Below are 14,049 nucleotides of genomic sequence, written 5' to 3' on the forward strand. Positions count from 1 at the left end.
CCAACCACAGGCCTCAGCAGGCTCACTGCTCACCACAATATCAGCAACATTTGTTCAAGACACAAGAAGGGAGAAAGTCATTAAAGGGACACTAGAAGTGTGGCGCTGACAAATGGAAAAATTATTATACATTTCCCCTTTTAATTTTTTTTTAATTGCAGGTAAATTCTATACATTGCAAGGATTTCAGCAAAGATGATTCCAGTTTCCACATTGCCTTAATGTACATATACTAATAAAAAAAATGCAGAGTCTTCCTATCAGGGCATGCTAAATTGGAGTGTCAGCCTGCTATAATGACTAGATCGGTCCCATGTTTGCAAAAATGCGCACTACGGTCTGTCTCCAATGCTGAGTGATGCCAAAAAGTCCTTATCTTCTCTTGATGTGCTTAAAGTGAACCAGAGACGAAGCACCCTCATGTATTTTACCGTATATATCAGTGGGAACATTAGAGAAAACACCTACCCTGCTCTCTGTTTCATTCTTCACTGTTCCGCTTGCTTCTTATTAGCCCTGATAAAATCCCACACTGAGCATTCAGTTTGGCTTTGCTCAGGAATCATTATAGCTGAGTCATTATAGCAGAGTCAGAAGGGGCAGGCTTGGGCTTGAAAAGACATCAGAGAAGACAGACTCAGCTATAATTATTCCTGAGCAAAGCCAGACTGAATGCTCAGTGGGGGATTTTATCAGGGCTGATAACAAGCAGGCTAAGCAGTGAAGAATGAAACTGAGGGACCCTGAGCAGTAAAAATAAACAAAATCAGGACTTACCTGGGGCTCTCTCCAGCTCCCTGTAGGTCGGGAGGTCCCCCAGCGTCCTCCCGGCTCCTCTCCCGGTCCTGGTGCAGAATTGACGCCCATTGACATGCGGGCCGAGTGTCGGGCTGACACTTCCTTATCGGTGACGCTCGTCGTCATCACACTGGCCCCTACGCGGCATCATGGCGGCCGGCGTGACAGTACCGCGCATGCATGGTTTAAAGTTAGAAAACCGCGCATGTGCAGTACTGTCACGCTGGCCGACGTGATGCCGCGTAGTGGGAGGCGTAATGACAAGGAGTGTCGCCGATAAGGAAGTATCAGCGCGACACTCAGCCCGGGTGTCGCTAGCGTGAGTTCGGCAGTGGGACCGGGAAAGAAGCCAGGAGTACTCCGGGGGACCTCCAAACCTACGTTGGGCTGGAGAAAGCCCCAGGTAAGTCCCATTTTATTTATTTTTACTGCTCAGGGTCCCTTTAAAATATGCAGAACACAGGAGAAGGCCAGGAGTCGCGTCAGTATGACAGGTGAGCCTGCAACACTCACCACGAGCCCGGGAGGTGGCAGGTGGCACTGGAAGGTGGGCGCACTAGGGTGATTTCCAATGGATGCAGTGTGTGGGCGGGCAACAGATCCCTCTCTAATCAGATCTGAGAGGGATCCTTCTGATGGTCGATCTGGTGGGTGATTGAGAGATGTATAGGTGCCTTGACTCTACTCAGCCAATGCTGGATTTATACTTTTTGTGCCCCAAGGCCAAGTATGTTTTGACTCCTCTTTCTTGTGCAGCAGCCCCCTCCCAGTCCATGTGCAGCCCTCTCTTTCATGTGTTACATCCATGTATGCAGCCCCTTTCTTTCATGAACAGCTCCCTTGTGCATCAGTTTCCCTTTTTCATGTGTTGCTCCCCATTTTCAGCCTCCTCCTTCATACGTAGCAACCAGTCTTTCAATCATGTTCAGGGGTCCCCTCGGGCGGCAACCACCCAAGACCCAGGCCTTTGTGGCCTTTCCATAAATTCAGCCCTGACTAGAACCAGGCCAGCAGCAGCTCCAAAAGTGTCCTCATTCCTTGTTACATTTCAAGTTTATCAAGTTGATATCAGGAAACTCTGCTTTCTCCGCCACATTGTATGGACTATCAAACGCGCTTGACCTCCCGAGGTTCCAGCGGCAGTCACGTTCTGCGGCAGTCACCGCAATCTTTAATCAGCCAAAAAGAATGAAAGACAAACACGGAAGATGCAGGTAATTGGGATGGAAATGAAGAGAACAGCAGAGAATGTTAATTAATGACATATCTTTACAATCACAAGGGGTATCTAGAAGGACATCGCAAGGACACCAACTCATCTCTCTGTGAGATGCTGAAACTAAGACTTAACATCAATTTTTCCACGTGGGCGATAATGAGCAGCAGGCAAAGTTACACTTCCAGCCAACTCTAAGACATAAGTCTCTGCTAAAACAGTCCAAAGAAATGTAAAGTGTACCTGTAGGGACAAAGCTGCCCAAATGGGTACTCACCTCAATAGAGGGAAGCCTCTGAATAATGCAAAGACTTCCCCTGTCCCTTTCCACCAACCCAGTATAATCTTGTGTCCTCCATCAAATCATCAACAAACACTTGTTAACGGCTTGAGCATGCGCAGTAGCATGGACTTATTTGGGGTTGGAGAAGCCTATGGAGGATCCAGAGGTAAGTATCAAACTTTTTTGTTGCAAAAAGTTACAGGTTTACTTTATCTCTGAACAGCCTGTTTGTCATAATCAGCGCAGTAGGGAGCGCGCATGGCCAGATTGCGCCTGTGCCGACTTGTGCCGACTAACGAGATTACTGGACCGAATTGGGGATAATCCAGGAGACGAAGGAGGATGGAAAGGGGATGAGCAGCCTAAAAGGGGCTGGAGGAAGCCCCAGGTATGTATGTAACTTTTAGACTAAGAGGCGTCCCAGGGTCCCCAACACCTTAATCTCTAGTTATCTGGCTTGCAGTCACTGCCATGCATCTTGTTTTCTTATTTTTCTCTGCTTCAAACACAATAGGGGAATAATGGCTGAGCTGAATTGTGCGCCCCCTCCTACACTGCGCCCTGAGGCTGGAGCCTCTCTTGCCTCGGCCCGGTCATGCCCTGTTTTATGCATGCACAACTAGGGTTTAGTGGAGCTTTAATCTTTCACAGTATACAATCTAAGGCTTAGTTCACCATGCTCAGTAGGCATTGCAGAAGAGTTTGCTGGTGAACAGTTCCTGTCGGACAGTCACCGCTCAACCGTTCGCGTTTAATACGAATTTTTGTGTCAAAACTTTGCATTCGCATTTAATATTAAAGTCAATGGCAGATGGTTTTAGAGTGGGTAAAATTTAAAAAATAAATTAAAAAAGAATTGATTTTGAATACGTCAAAGAAATGTTCAGACAGTGGGAAATATTTTTGCAATAAAGGGCATCTCTGTTGCCACAATTTCTTTAAAAAAGTTGTATAAAGTGTTAAAAAATCTGGACAGTGGCAAGGCGGAGGGGGATCAATGGCGAAATGTTCCTGCAAAAAATGCGTATTTTATGCAAATGCTTTTCTTAATGTTTTTTAAAGCAGGAGGATTAGCCATACTATGCCAGGAAGAAAAACACATATTTAAGTAGATAAATACTTGATCTACTTACGTAACACATATATTGTACTGTCCACACATGAGAGAACTCACACTGATGAGAAGCCCTTTTCATGTGCTGAGTGTGGGAAATGTTTTGTACAGAAATCAGAGCTTGAATCAAATGGCAGCTTTCACCTGGTAAATAAGCCCTATTCATGTTCTGGGTGTGGGAAATATGTTTGCCATAAATCGCTGCATAAGTCTTCTCACCAGTGTGGGACAAGAACTGATTTCTGTGCAAAATATTTCCCACACTCACCACATGAATAGAGTTTCTCACTAGTGTGAGACCTTTCATGTCTGACAAGCAGTGATGATGTAGGCCCAGCACATTTCCCACACTCAGAACATGAATAGGGCCTATTTCCACTGTGAAAGCTGCCATGTAAAACAAGCTCTGATTTCCGTGCAAAACATTTCCCACACTCAGCACATGAATAGGGATTCTCACCAGTGGGAGATCTCTCAGGCCTGACAAGAAGTGAGTAATAAATAAAACATTTCGCACACTCTGCACAGGAATAGAGCTTCTCACCAGTGTGGGATCTTTCATGTTTGACAAGCTGTGATTTCTGTACAAAACATTTCCTACACTCAGCACATAAGTGTGGTTTCTCAGCAGTGTGAGATCTCTCATGTGTGACAAGTTGTGATTTCTGTGGAAAAAATTTCCCACACTCAGCACATGAATAGGTCTTTTCATTAGTGTGAGATCTTTTATGTCTGACAAGCTGTGATTTCTGTACAAATTATTTCCCACACTCAGCACACAAATAGAGCTTCTCACCAGTGTGAGATCTTTTTAAGTCTGACAACCCATTATCATCTCTTCAAAAAACGTTTAAAGGGACTCAGAGCTGACTGAAGTAAAACAATTTTATACATACCTGGGGCTTCCTCCAGCCCCATCCGCCTGGATCGTTCCCATGCTGCCGCCCTCCGATGTCTGCAGCTACGAGAACCGGGTCCCCGCACTGCCGTCATCGCGGCCAGCTACGCAGAGGAAGTGCGTAATTCTGCATGTCAAAACGCTGACCATATAATGGATCACATTATTCTTACTCTCTGCATGCAGGCTTTGTATTAACGTCTATGTCCAATTTCCACTGCAGTTCACAGTCATTATAACAAATAAGTTGTGCAAATGACCACTGTAAACCTAGCCTCATACATAGTTCAGTCTAAAACAAGCAAAACCTGTCCAATGATTAAGCTTACAATATGCATAAAACCAATAGCTCGACGTGCATTTCATGGTCCACCGACTGCATCATCAGAAGCACATTCATGCATAATCCAAGTTCTTGCCGTATCCCTACAAATGAAGCCCACATCCAACGCTCTTCAACCAGGCATTAAAAGAGAAAATTAGCGTCTCGTCTCTTTAAATAGATTGCACGTTGGTAGAGTGCCAAATCATATCATATGATGAGTGTTGAGCCAAGAATACATTAGTATAGATGCTACACCTGGTCTGTGCAGTGATGTACTGTGAGCTGTATCAGTGGACATTGGCTGTATGTACAACTTTTTTTCAGATGGAACTGTATTAGATTTTATACAGGGAATGGTTAAAGGGGCACTATGGTGAAACATTGTAAAATGTAAAATATGTGCAAACATATACAAATAAGAAGTACGTTTTTTCCAGAGCTGACTGCCTTGCCTGAGATCAGAGAATCATGTAAGGGGTGTGTCCCCTAAAACCCAATGGTAAACTGTCACTGTGCTGAAAGGGGCACTATGGCGAAGAATTTTAAAATGTAAAATATGTGCAAACATATACAAATAAGAAGTATATTTTTTTCTAGAGTAAAATGAGCCATAAATTACTTTTCTCCTATGTTGCTGTCACTTACAGTAGGTAGTAGAAATCTGACAGAAGCGACAGGTTTTGGACTAGTCCATCTTTTCATAGGGGGATTCTCAGGGATTTATTTATTTTCAAAAGCACTTAGTGAATAGCAGTTGCTCTGTCCAACTGCCAAAAAACTGTGTAGTGCGCAGGGAGGCTGGCCAGCATCATTGTTTAACCACTTGAGGACCTAGGGCTTTCTACCCCTTAAGGACCGGCCACTTTTTTTCCATTCAGACCACTGCAGCTTTCACGGTTTATTGCTCGCTCATACAACCTACCACCTAAATGAATTTTGGCTCCTTTTCTTGTCACTAATAAAGCTTTCTTTTGATGCTATTTGATTGCTCCTGCGATTTTTACTTTTTATTATATTCATCAAAAAAGACATGAATTTTGGCAAAAAAATGATTTTTTTAACTTTCTGTGCTGACATTTTTCAAATAAAGTAAAAATTTCTGTATACATGCAGCGCGAAAAATGTGGACAAACATGTTTTTGATAAAAAAAAACCCATTCAGTGTATATTTATTGGTTTGGGTAAAAGTTATAGCGTTTACAAACTATGGTGCCAAAAGTGAATTTTCCCATTTTCAAGCATCTCTGACTTTTCTGACCCCCTGTCATGTTTCATGAGGGGCTAGAATTCCAGGATAGTATAAATACCCCCCAAATGACCCCATTTTGGAAAGAAGACATCCCAAAGTATTCACTGAGAGGCATAGTGAGTTCATAGAAGATATTATTTTTTGTCACAAGTAAGCGGAAAATGACACTTTGTGAGAAAAAAAAAAAAAAAAAAGTTTCCATTTCTTCTAACTTGCGACAAAAAAAAAATGAAATCTGCCACGGACTCACCATGCCCCTCTCTGAATACCTTGAAGGGTCTACTTTCCAAAATGGGATCATTTGTGGGGTGTGTTTACTGTCCTGACATTTTGGGGGGTGCTAAATTGTAAGCACCCCTGTAAAGCCTAAAGGTGCTCATTGGACTTTGGACCCCTTAGCGCAGTTAGGCTGCAAAAAAGTGCCACACATGTGGTATTGCCGTACTCAGGAGAAGTAGTATAATGTGTTTTGGGGTGTATTTTTACACATACCCATGCTGGGTGGGAGAAATATCTCTGTAAATGACAATTTGTTAATTTTTTTTACACACAATTGTCCATTTACAGAGATATTTCTCCCACTCAGCATGGGTATGTGTAAAAATACACCACAAAACACATTATACTACTTCTCCTGAGTACGGCGATACCACATGTGTGGCACTTTTTTGCACCCTAACTGCGCTAAAGGGCCCAAAGTCCAATGAGTACCTTTAGGATTTCACAGGTCATTTTGAGAAATTTCGTTTCAAGACTACTCCTCACGGTTTAGGGCCCCTAAAATGCCAGGGCAGTATAGGAACCCCACAAATGACCCCATTTTAGAAAGAAGACACCCCAAGGTATTCCGTTAGTAGTATGGTGAGTTCATAGAAGATTTTATTTTTTGTCACAAGTTAGCGGAAAATGACACTTTGTGAAAAAACACAATTAAAATCAATTTCCGCTAACTTTTGACAAAAAATAAAATCTTCTATGAACTCACCATACTCCTAACGGAATACCTTGGGGTGTCTTCTTTCTAAAAATGGGGTCATTTGTGGGGTTCCTATACTGCCCTGGCATTTTAGGGGCCCTAAACCGTGAGGAGTAGTCTTGAAACGAAATTTCTCAAAATGACCTGTGAAATCCTAAAGGTACTCATTGGACTTTGGGCCCTTTAGCGCAGTTAGGGTGCAAAAAAGTGCCACACATGTGGTATCGCCATACTCGGGAGAAGTAGTACAATGTGTTTTGGGGTGTATTTTTACACATACCCATGCTGGGTGGGATAAATACCTCTGTAAATGGACAATTGTGTGTAAAAAAATCAAAAGATTGTCATTTACAGAGGTATTTCTCCCACCCAGCATGGGTATGTGTAAAAATACACCCCAAAACACATTGTACTACTTCTCCCGAGTACGGCGATACCACATGTGTGGCACTTTTTTGCACCCTAACTGCACTAAGGGGCCCAAAGTCCAATGAGTACCTTTAGGATTTCACAGGTCATTTTTGTTTCAAGACTACTCCTCACGGTTTAGGGCCCCTAAAATGCCAGGGCAGTATAGGAACCCCACTAATGACCCCATTTTAGAAAGAAGACACCCCAAGGTATTCCGTTAGGAGTATGGTGAGTTCATAGAAGTTTTTATTTTTTTGTCACAAGTTAGCGGAAATTGATTTTAATAGTTTTTTTTCACAAAGTGTCATTTTCCGCTAACTTGTGACAAAAAATAAAATCTTCTATGAACTCACCATACTCCGTACGGAATACCTTTGGGTGTCTTCTTTCTAGAATGGGGTCATTTGTGGGGTTCCTATACTGCCCTGGCATTTTAGGGGCCCTAAACCGTGAGGAGTAGTCTTGAAACCAAATGTCGCAAAATGACCTGTGAAATCCTAAAGGTACTCATTGGACTTTGGGCCCCTTAGCGTACTTAGGGTGTAAAAAAGTGCCACACATGTGGTACCGCTGTACTCAGGAGAAGTAGTATAATGCGTTTTGGGGTGTATTTTTACACATACCCATGCTAAGTGGGAGAAATATCTCTGTAAATGACAATTGTTTGATTTTTTTACACACAATTGTCCATTTACATAGAAATTTCTCCCACCCAGCATGGGTATGTGTAAAAATACACCCCAAAACACATTATACTACTTTTCCTGAGTACGGCGGTACCACATGTGTGACACTTTTTTGCAGCCTAGGTGCGCTAAGGGGCCCAACGTCCTATTCACAGGTCATTTTGAAGCATTTGTTTTCTAGACTACTCCTCGCGGTTTAGGGCCCCTAAAATGCCAGGGCAGTATAGGAACCCCACAAGTGACCCCATTTTAGAAAGAAGACACCCCAAGGTATTCCGTTAGGTGTATGGCGAGTTCATAGAAGATTTTATTTTTTGTCACAAGTTAGTGAAAAATGACACTTTGTGAAAAAAAACCAATAAAAATTAATTTCCGCTAACTTTTGACAAAAAATTAAATCTTCTATGAACTCGTCATACACCTAACATAATACCTTGGGGTGTCTTTTTTTTCTAAAATGGGGTCACTTGTGGGGTTCCTATACCGCCCTGGCATTTTACAGGCCCAAAACCGTGAGTAGTCTGGAAACCAAATGTCTCAAAATGACTGTTCAGGGGTATAAGCATCTGCAAATTTTGATGACAGGTGGTCTATGAGGGGGCGAATTTTGTGGAACCGGTCATAAGCAGGGTGGCCTTTTAGATGACAGGTTGTATTGGGCCTGATCTGATGGGTAGGAGTGCTAGGGGGGTGACAGGAGGTGATTGATGGGTGTCTCAGGGGGTGGTTAGAGGGGAAAATAGATGCAATCCATGCACTGGGGAGGTGATCGGAAGGGGGTCTGAGGGTTTGGCCGAGTGATCAGGAGCCCACACGGGGCAAATTGGGGCCTGATCTGATGGGTAGGTGTGCTAGGGGGTGACAGGAGGTGATTGATGGGTGTCTCAAGGTGTGATTAGAGGGGGGAATGGATGCAAGCAATGCACTGGCGAGGTGATCAGGGCTGGGGTCTGAGGGCATTCTGAGGGTGTGGGCGGGTGATTGAGTGCCCTAGGGGCAGATAGGGGTCTAATCTGATAGGTAGCAGTGACAGGGGGTGATTGATGGGTAATTAGTGGGTGTTTAGGGTAGAGAATAGATGGAAACACTGCGCTTGGGTGGTGATCTGATGTCGGATCTGCGGGCGATCTATTGGTGTGGGTGGGTGATCAGTTTGCCCGCAAGGGGCAGGTTAGGGGCTGATTGATGGGTGGCAGTGACAGGGGGTGATTGATGGGTGGCAGTGACAGGGGGTGATTGATGGGTGATTGACAGGTAATCAGTGGGTTATTACAGGGGAGAACAGATGTAAATATTGCACTGGCGAATTGATAAGGGGGGGTCTGAGGGCAATCTGAGCGTGTAGGCGGGCGATTGGGTGCCCGCAAGGGGCAGATTAGGGTCTGATCTGATAGGTAACAGTGACAGGTGGTGATAGGGAGTGATTGATGGGTGATTGATGGGTAATTAGTGGGTGTTTAGAGGAGAGAATAGATGGAAACACTTGCGCTTGGGTGGTGATCTGATGTCGGATCTGCGGGCGATCTATTGGTGTGGGTGGGTGATCAGATTGCCCGCAAGGGGCAGGTTAGGGGCTGATTGTTGGGTGGCAGTGACAGGGGGTGATTGATGGGTGATAGGTGATTGGCAGGTGATTGACAGGTGATCAGTGGGTTATTACAGGGAAGGACAGATGTAATTAATGCACTGGCGAATTGATAAGGGGGGGGGGGGTCTGAGGGCAATCTGAGCGTGTGGGCGGGTGATTGGGTGCCCGCAAGGGGCAGATTAGGGTCTGATCTGATAGGTAACAGTGACAGGTGGTGATAGGGGGTGATTGATGGGTAATTAGTGGGTGTTTAGAGAAGATAACAGATGTAAACGATACATTTGGGAGGTAATCTGACGGCGGGTTTGCGGGCGATCTAATGGTGTGGGTGGGTGATCAGATTGCCCGCAAGGGGCAGGTTAGGGGCTGATTGATGGGTGGCAGTGACAGGGGGTGACAGGGGGTGATTGATGGGTGATAGGTGATTGGCAGGTGATTGACAGGTGATCAGTGGGTTATTACAGGGAAGAACAGATGTAATTAATGCACTGGTGAATTGATAAGGGGGGGGTCAGAGGGCAATCTGAGCGTGTGGGCGGGTGATTGGGTGCCCGCAAGGGGCAGATTAGGGTCTGATCTGATAGGTAAAAGTGACAAGTGGTGATAGGGGGTGATTGATGGGTGATTGATGGGTAATTAGTGGGTGTTTAGAGGAGAGAATAGATGTAAACAATGGATTTGGGAGGTGATCTGATGTCGGATCTGTGGGCGATCTATTGGTGTGGGGGGGTGATCAGATTGCCCGCAAGGGGCAGGTTAGGGGCTGATTGATGGGTGGCAGTGACAGGGGGTGATTGACGGGTGATTGATGGGTGATTGACGGGTGATTGACAGGTGATTGACAGGTGATTGACAGGTGATCAGGGGGATAGATGCATACAGTAAACAGGGGGGGGTGGTCTGGGGGGGGGGGTCTGGGGAGAATCTGAGGGGTGGGGGGTGATCAGGAGGGGGCAGGGAGCAGGGGGGGGGGGATAAAAAAAAATAGCGTTGACAGATAGTGACAGGGAGTGATTGATGGGTGATTAGGGGGGTGATTGGGTGCAAACAGGGGTCTGGGGGGTGGGCAGGGGGGGGGGTCTGATGGGTGCTGTGGGCGATCAGGAGGCAGGGGGGGGGAGAAATCAGTGTGCTTGGGTGCAGACTAGGGTGGCTGCAGCCTGCCCTGGTGGTCCCTCGGACACTGGGACCACCAGGGCAGGAGGCAGCCTGTATAATACACTTTGTAAACATTACAAAGTGTATTATACACTTTGTATGCGGCGATCGCGGGGTTAACATCCCGCCGGCGCTTCCGTATAGCCGGCGGGATGTTGCGGCGAGCGAGCGGTGACAGGCGCCGGCGGAGGATCGCGTCACGGATGACGCGATCGCTCCGCCCATGCCCTTAAATGGACCGCCGCCTCTGTGGGTGAGCCGGTCCTTAAGGGCTCCACTTCCCGGCCGCCGCTGTGCGTTAGGCGGTCGGGAAGTGGTTAAATGCTTTTTAGGGACTATCTTTATAAAGAATAAAAAGCCTTGCTGAGAATTCCCTATGAAGAGATGGACCAGTCTAAAACCTGTCGCTTCTGTCAGATTTCTACTTCCTACTGTAAGTGACAGCATTATATGAGAAAAGTAATTTATGGCTCATGTTACTTTAGAAAAAACTTACTTCTTCTTTGTCTATGTTTGCACATATTTTAAATTTTACAATCTTTCGCCATAGTGCCCCTTTAAAGTGTACCAGAGAGGTTAATGTAAACAGATTTTTTGCTTACTCGGGGCTTCCTCCAGCCCCATAGGCATGGAGGCATCCCACGCCGTCTTCCCGCGGTCCTCCGTTTAGCGGCAATCAGCCCCGGTATCTGGCTCAGTGACGTCAGCCGGGGTCTTCTTCGCAAGCGCAAAAAAATCTTGGCTGATGTCACTGAGCCAGACTGGAGCTGACAAAGCCAGATAGCGGGTCTGATTTTGGACGAATAGAGGACACCGGGAGGACGGCGAGAGACGCATCCATGCTTATGGGGCTGAAGGAAGCCTGGGTAAGTATCAAATCTTTTTACATTAACCTCTCTGGTTTTCTTTAAAGCAAACCTGTGAATTTAAAAAAAGGCAAAAATTACCTACTTCAGTACAGGAAGCTTCCGGATGACCGAGAGGCTTCTCCGATTCTCCTGCAGCCCATCAATCCTTGCCGGACCCTCTTCTTCACGGCTGCACTCCCGTTCTTGTACACACATGGCCGCACTGCACAGATGCACGGATCGAGACAGGCAAAAAGGGCACAGGAAATTTGGGCCTATGCGCTGCCATTGGTTGTAATGTGAATTACAGCTATAGCGGCGCTCAGATAGTAATTTGCAAGGTAAAGGAAGGGTCCGCACACAGACTTGCTGTAACTTGTGTCAATTTAATGTCCCATCACACACACACACTACAACATCTGACCACAAATCTGACGGTTGTTTCGTGGCCAGTAAGATCCCCTTTGTCAAGGTACAGGGCAGATAAACATATATATATATATATATATATATATATATATATATATATATATATATATATATATATATATATATATATATACACAGTGGCTTGCAAAAGTATTCGGCCTCCTTGAAGTTTTTCACATTTTGTCAAATTATTGCCACAAACATGAATCAGTTTTATTGGAATTCCACTTGAAAGACCAATACAAAGTGGTGCACACGTGAGAAGTGGAACGAAAATCATACATGATTCCAAACATTTTTTACAAATAAATAACTGCAAAGTGGGGTGTGCATAATTATTCAGCCCCCTGAGTCAATACTTTATAGAACCACCCGTTGCTGGAATTACAGCTGCCAGTCTTTTAGGGTATGTGTCTACCAGTTTGCATATCTAGAGACTGAAATCCTTGCCCATTTTTCTTTGCTAAACAGCTCCAGCTCAGTCAGATTAGATGGACAGCGTTTGTGAACAGCAGTTTTCAGATCTTGCCACAGATTCTCAATTGGATTTAGATCTGGACTTTGACTGGGCCATTCTAACACATAGATATGTTTTGTTTTAAACCATTCCATTGTTGCCCTGGCTTTATGTTTAGGGTCATTGTCCTGCTGGAAAGTGAACCTCCACCCCAGTCTCAAGTCTTTTGCAGACTCCAAGATGTTTTCTTCCAAGATTTCCCTGTATTTGGCTGCATACATATATATGCTTTTCTGTTAACAATGGTTTTCTTCTTGTTACTCTTCCATAAAGGTCAACTTTGTGCAGTGCACGACTAATAATTGTCCTATGGACAGATTCCCCCACCTGAGCTGTAGATCTCTGCAGCTGGTCCAGAGTCACCATGGGCCTCTTGACTGCATTTCTGCTCAGCGCTCTCTGTGTTCGGCCTGTGAGTTTAGGTGGACGGCCTTGTCTTGGTAGGTTGGTAGGTTTACAGTTGCGCCATACTCCTTCCATTTCTGATTGATCGCTTAAACCGTGCTCTGTGGGATGTTAAAGGCTTTGGAAATCTTTTTGTAGCTTAAGCCTGCTTTAAATTTCTCAATAACTTTATCCCTGACCTGTCTGGTGTGTTCTTTGGACTTCATGGTGTTGTTGCTCCCAATATTCTCTTAGACAACCTCTGAGGCCATCACAGAGCAGCTGTATTTGTACATTAGATTACACAGAGGTGCACTCTATTTAGTCATTAGCACTCATCAGGCAATGTCTATGGGCAACTGACTGCACTCAGACCAAAGGGGGCTGAATAATTACACACACCCCACTTTGCAGTTATTGATTTGTAAAAAATGTTTGGAATCATGTATGATTTTCGTTCCACTTCTCACGTGTACACCACTTTGTGTTGGTCTTTCACGTGGAATTCCAATAAAATTGATAAATGTTTGTGGCAGTAATATGACAAAATGTGGAAAACTTCAAGGGGGCTGAATACTTTTGCAAGCCACTGTATATATGCTGGAAGTAGTGGATGCACCAGCATCCACTACTTCCAAGTGTGCGGTATCTCTACCTTGAAGCAGACAGTAATTTGGGCACCATCAAAAGACAGAGCCCCAATTTCTATAAAAAAAGCGTAGTTCAGCCACCAGCAACAGCTGGCAGCTGTATTGTATCTTACCCCTGAGTCAGGTGCGTAGCAATAGGGGTTGCAGAGGTCTCGACCGCACCATGGCCCTTGAGCCAGAGGGACCCCCGTAGGGCCCTCCCTCAACTGCAGTATTAGTTTTTTATTGGTCCTGTGCTTGTAATGATCACTTCTATAAATGCTTTGAATGATAATAATGATTAATAAGATGTTCCCCACCCCCTTCTTGCACCTTGGCAGGTTTTGGTGCTCTGTATCAGTTGTTATGTATAGAGTGCTTGAGGGGCGGGGGAGCGCATGTAAAGCTCGCACCGGGGCCCACAGCTCCTTAGCTATGCCACTGCCCTGAGTCCACAGCGGCCTTGAGGGGGGAAGTAAATAACGCCGCTGGAACGTTTGCAGGAGCAGGGTGAGCCGTGAGCCAGTCTTTAAATAAGCG

The 14,049-nt window shown here is 45.2% G+C and overlaps 1 protein-coding gene across 1 annotated transcript; it reads right to left on the minus strand.

Annotated features, from left to right (window-relative positions):
* Positions 1-3,626: 3,626 nt before the first annotated feature.
* Positions 3,627-12,862, minus strand: LOC137562403 (zinc finger protein 25-like). The gene is made up of 2 exons (XM_068273744.1): positions 12,824-12,862; positions 3,627-4,160 (listed from the first exon to the last, which is right to left on the minus strand). The coding sequence occupies exons 1-2, from the start codon at positions 12,860-12,862 to the stop codon at positions 3,627-3,629; spliced, it is 573 nt and encodes a 190-aa protein (XP_068129845.1).
* Positions 12,863-14,049: the final 1,187 nt, after the last annotated feature.

Source organism: Hyperolius riggenbachi, chromosome 3 (genome assembly GCF_040937935.1).
Source record: "Hyperolius riggenbachi isolate aHypRig1 chromosome 3, aHypRig1.pri, whole genome shotgun sequence".
Taxonomy (NCBI): Eukaryota; Metazoa; Chordata; class Amphibia; order Anura; family Hyperoliidae; genus Hyperolius; species Hyperolius riggenbachi.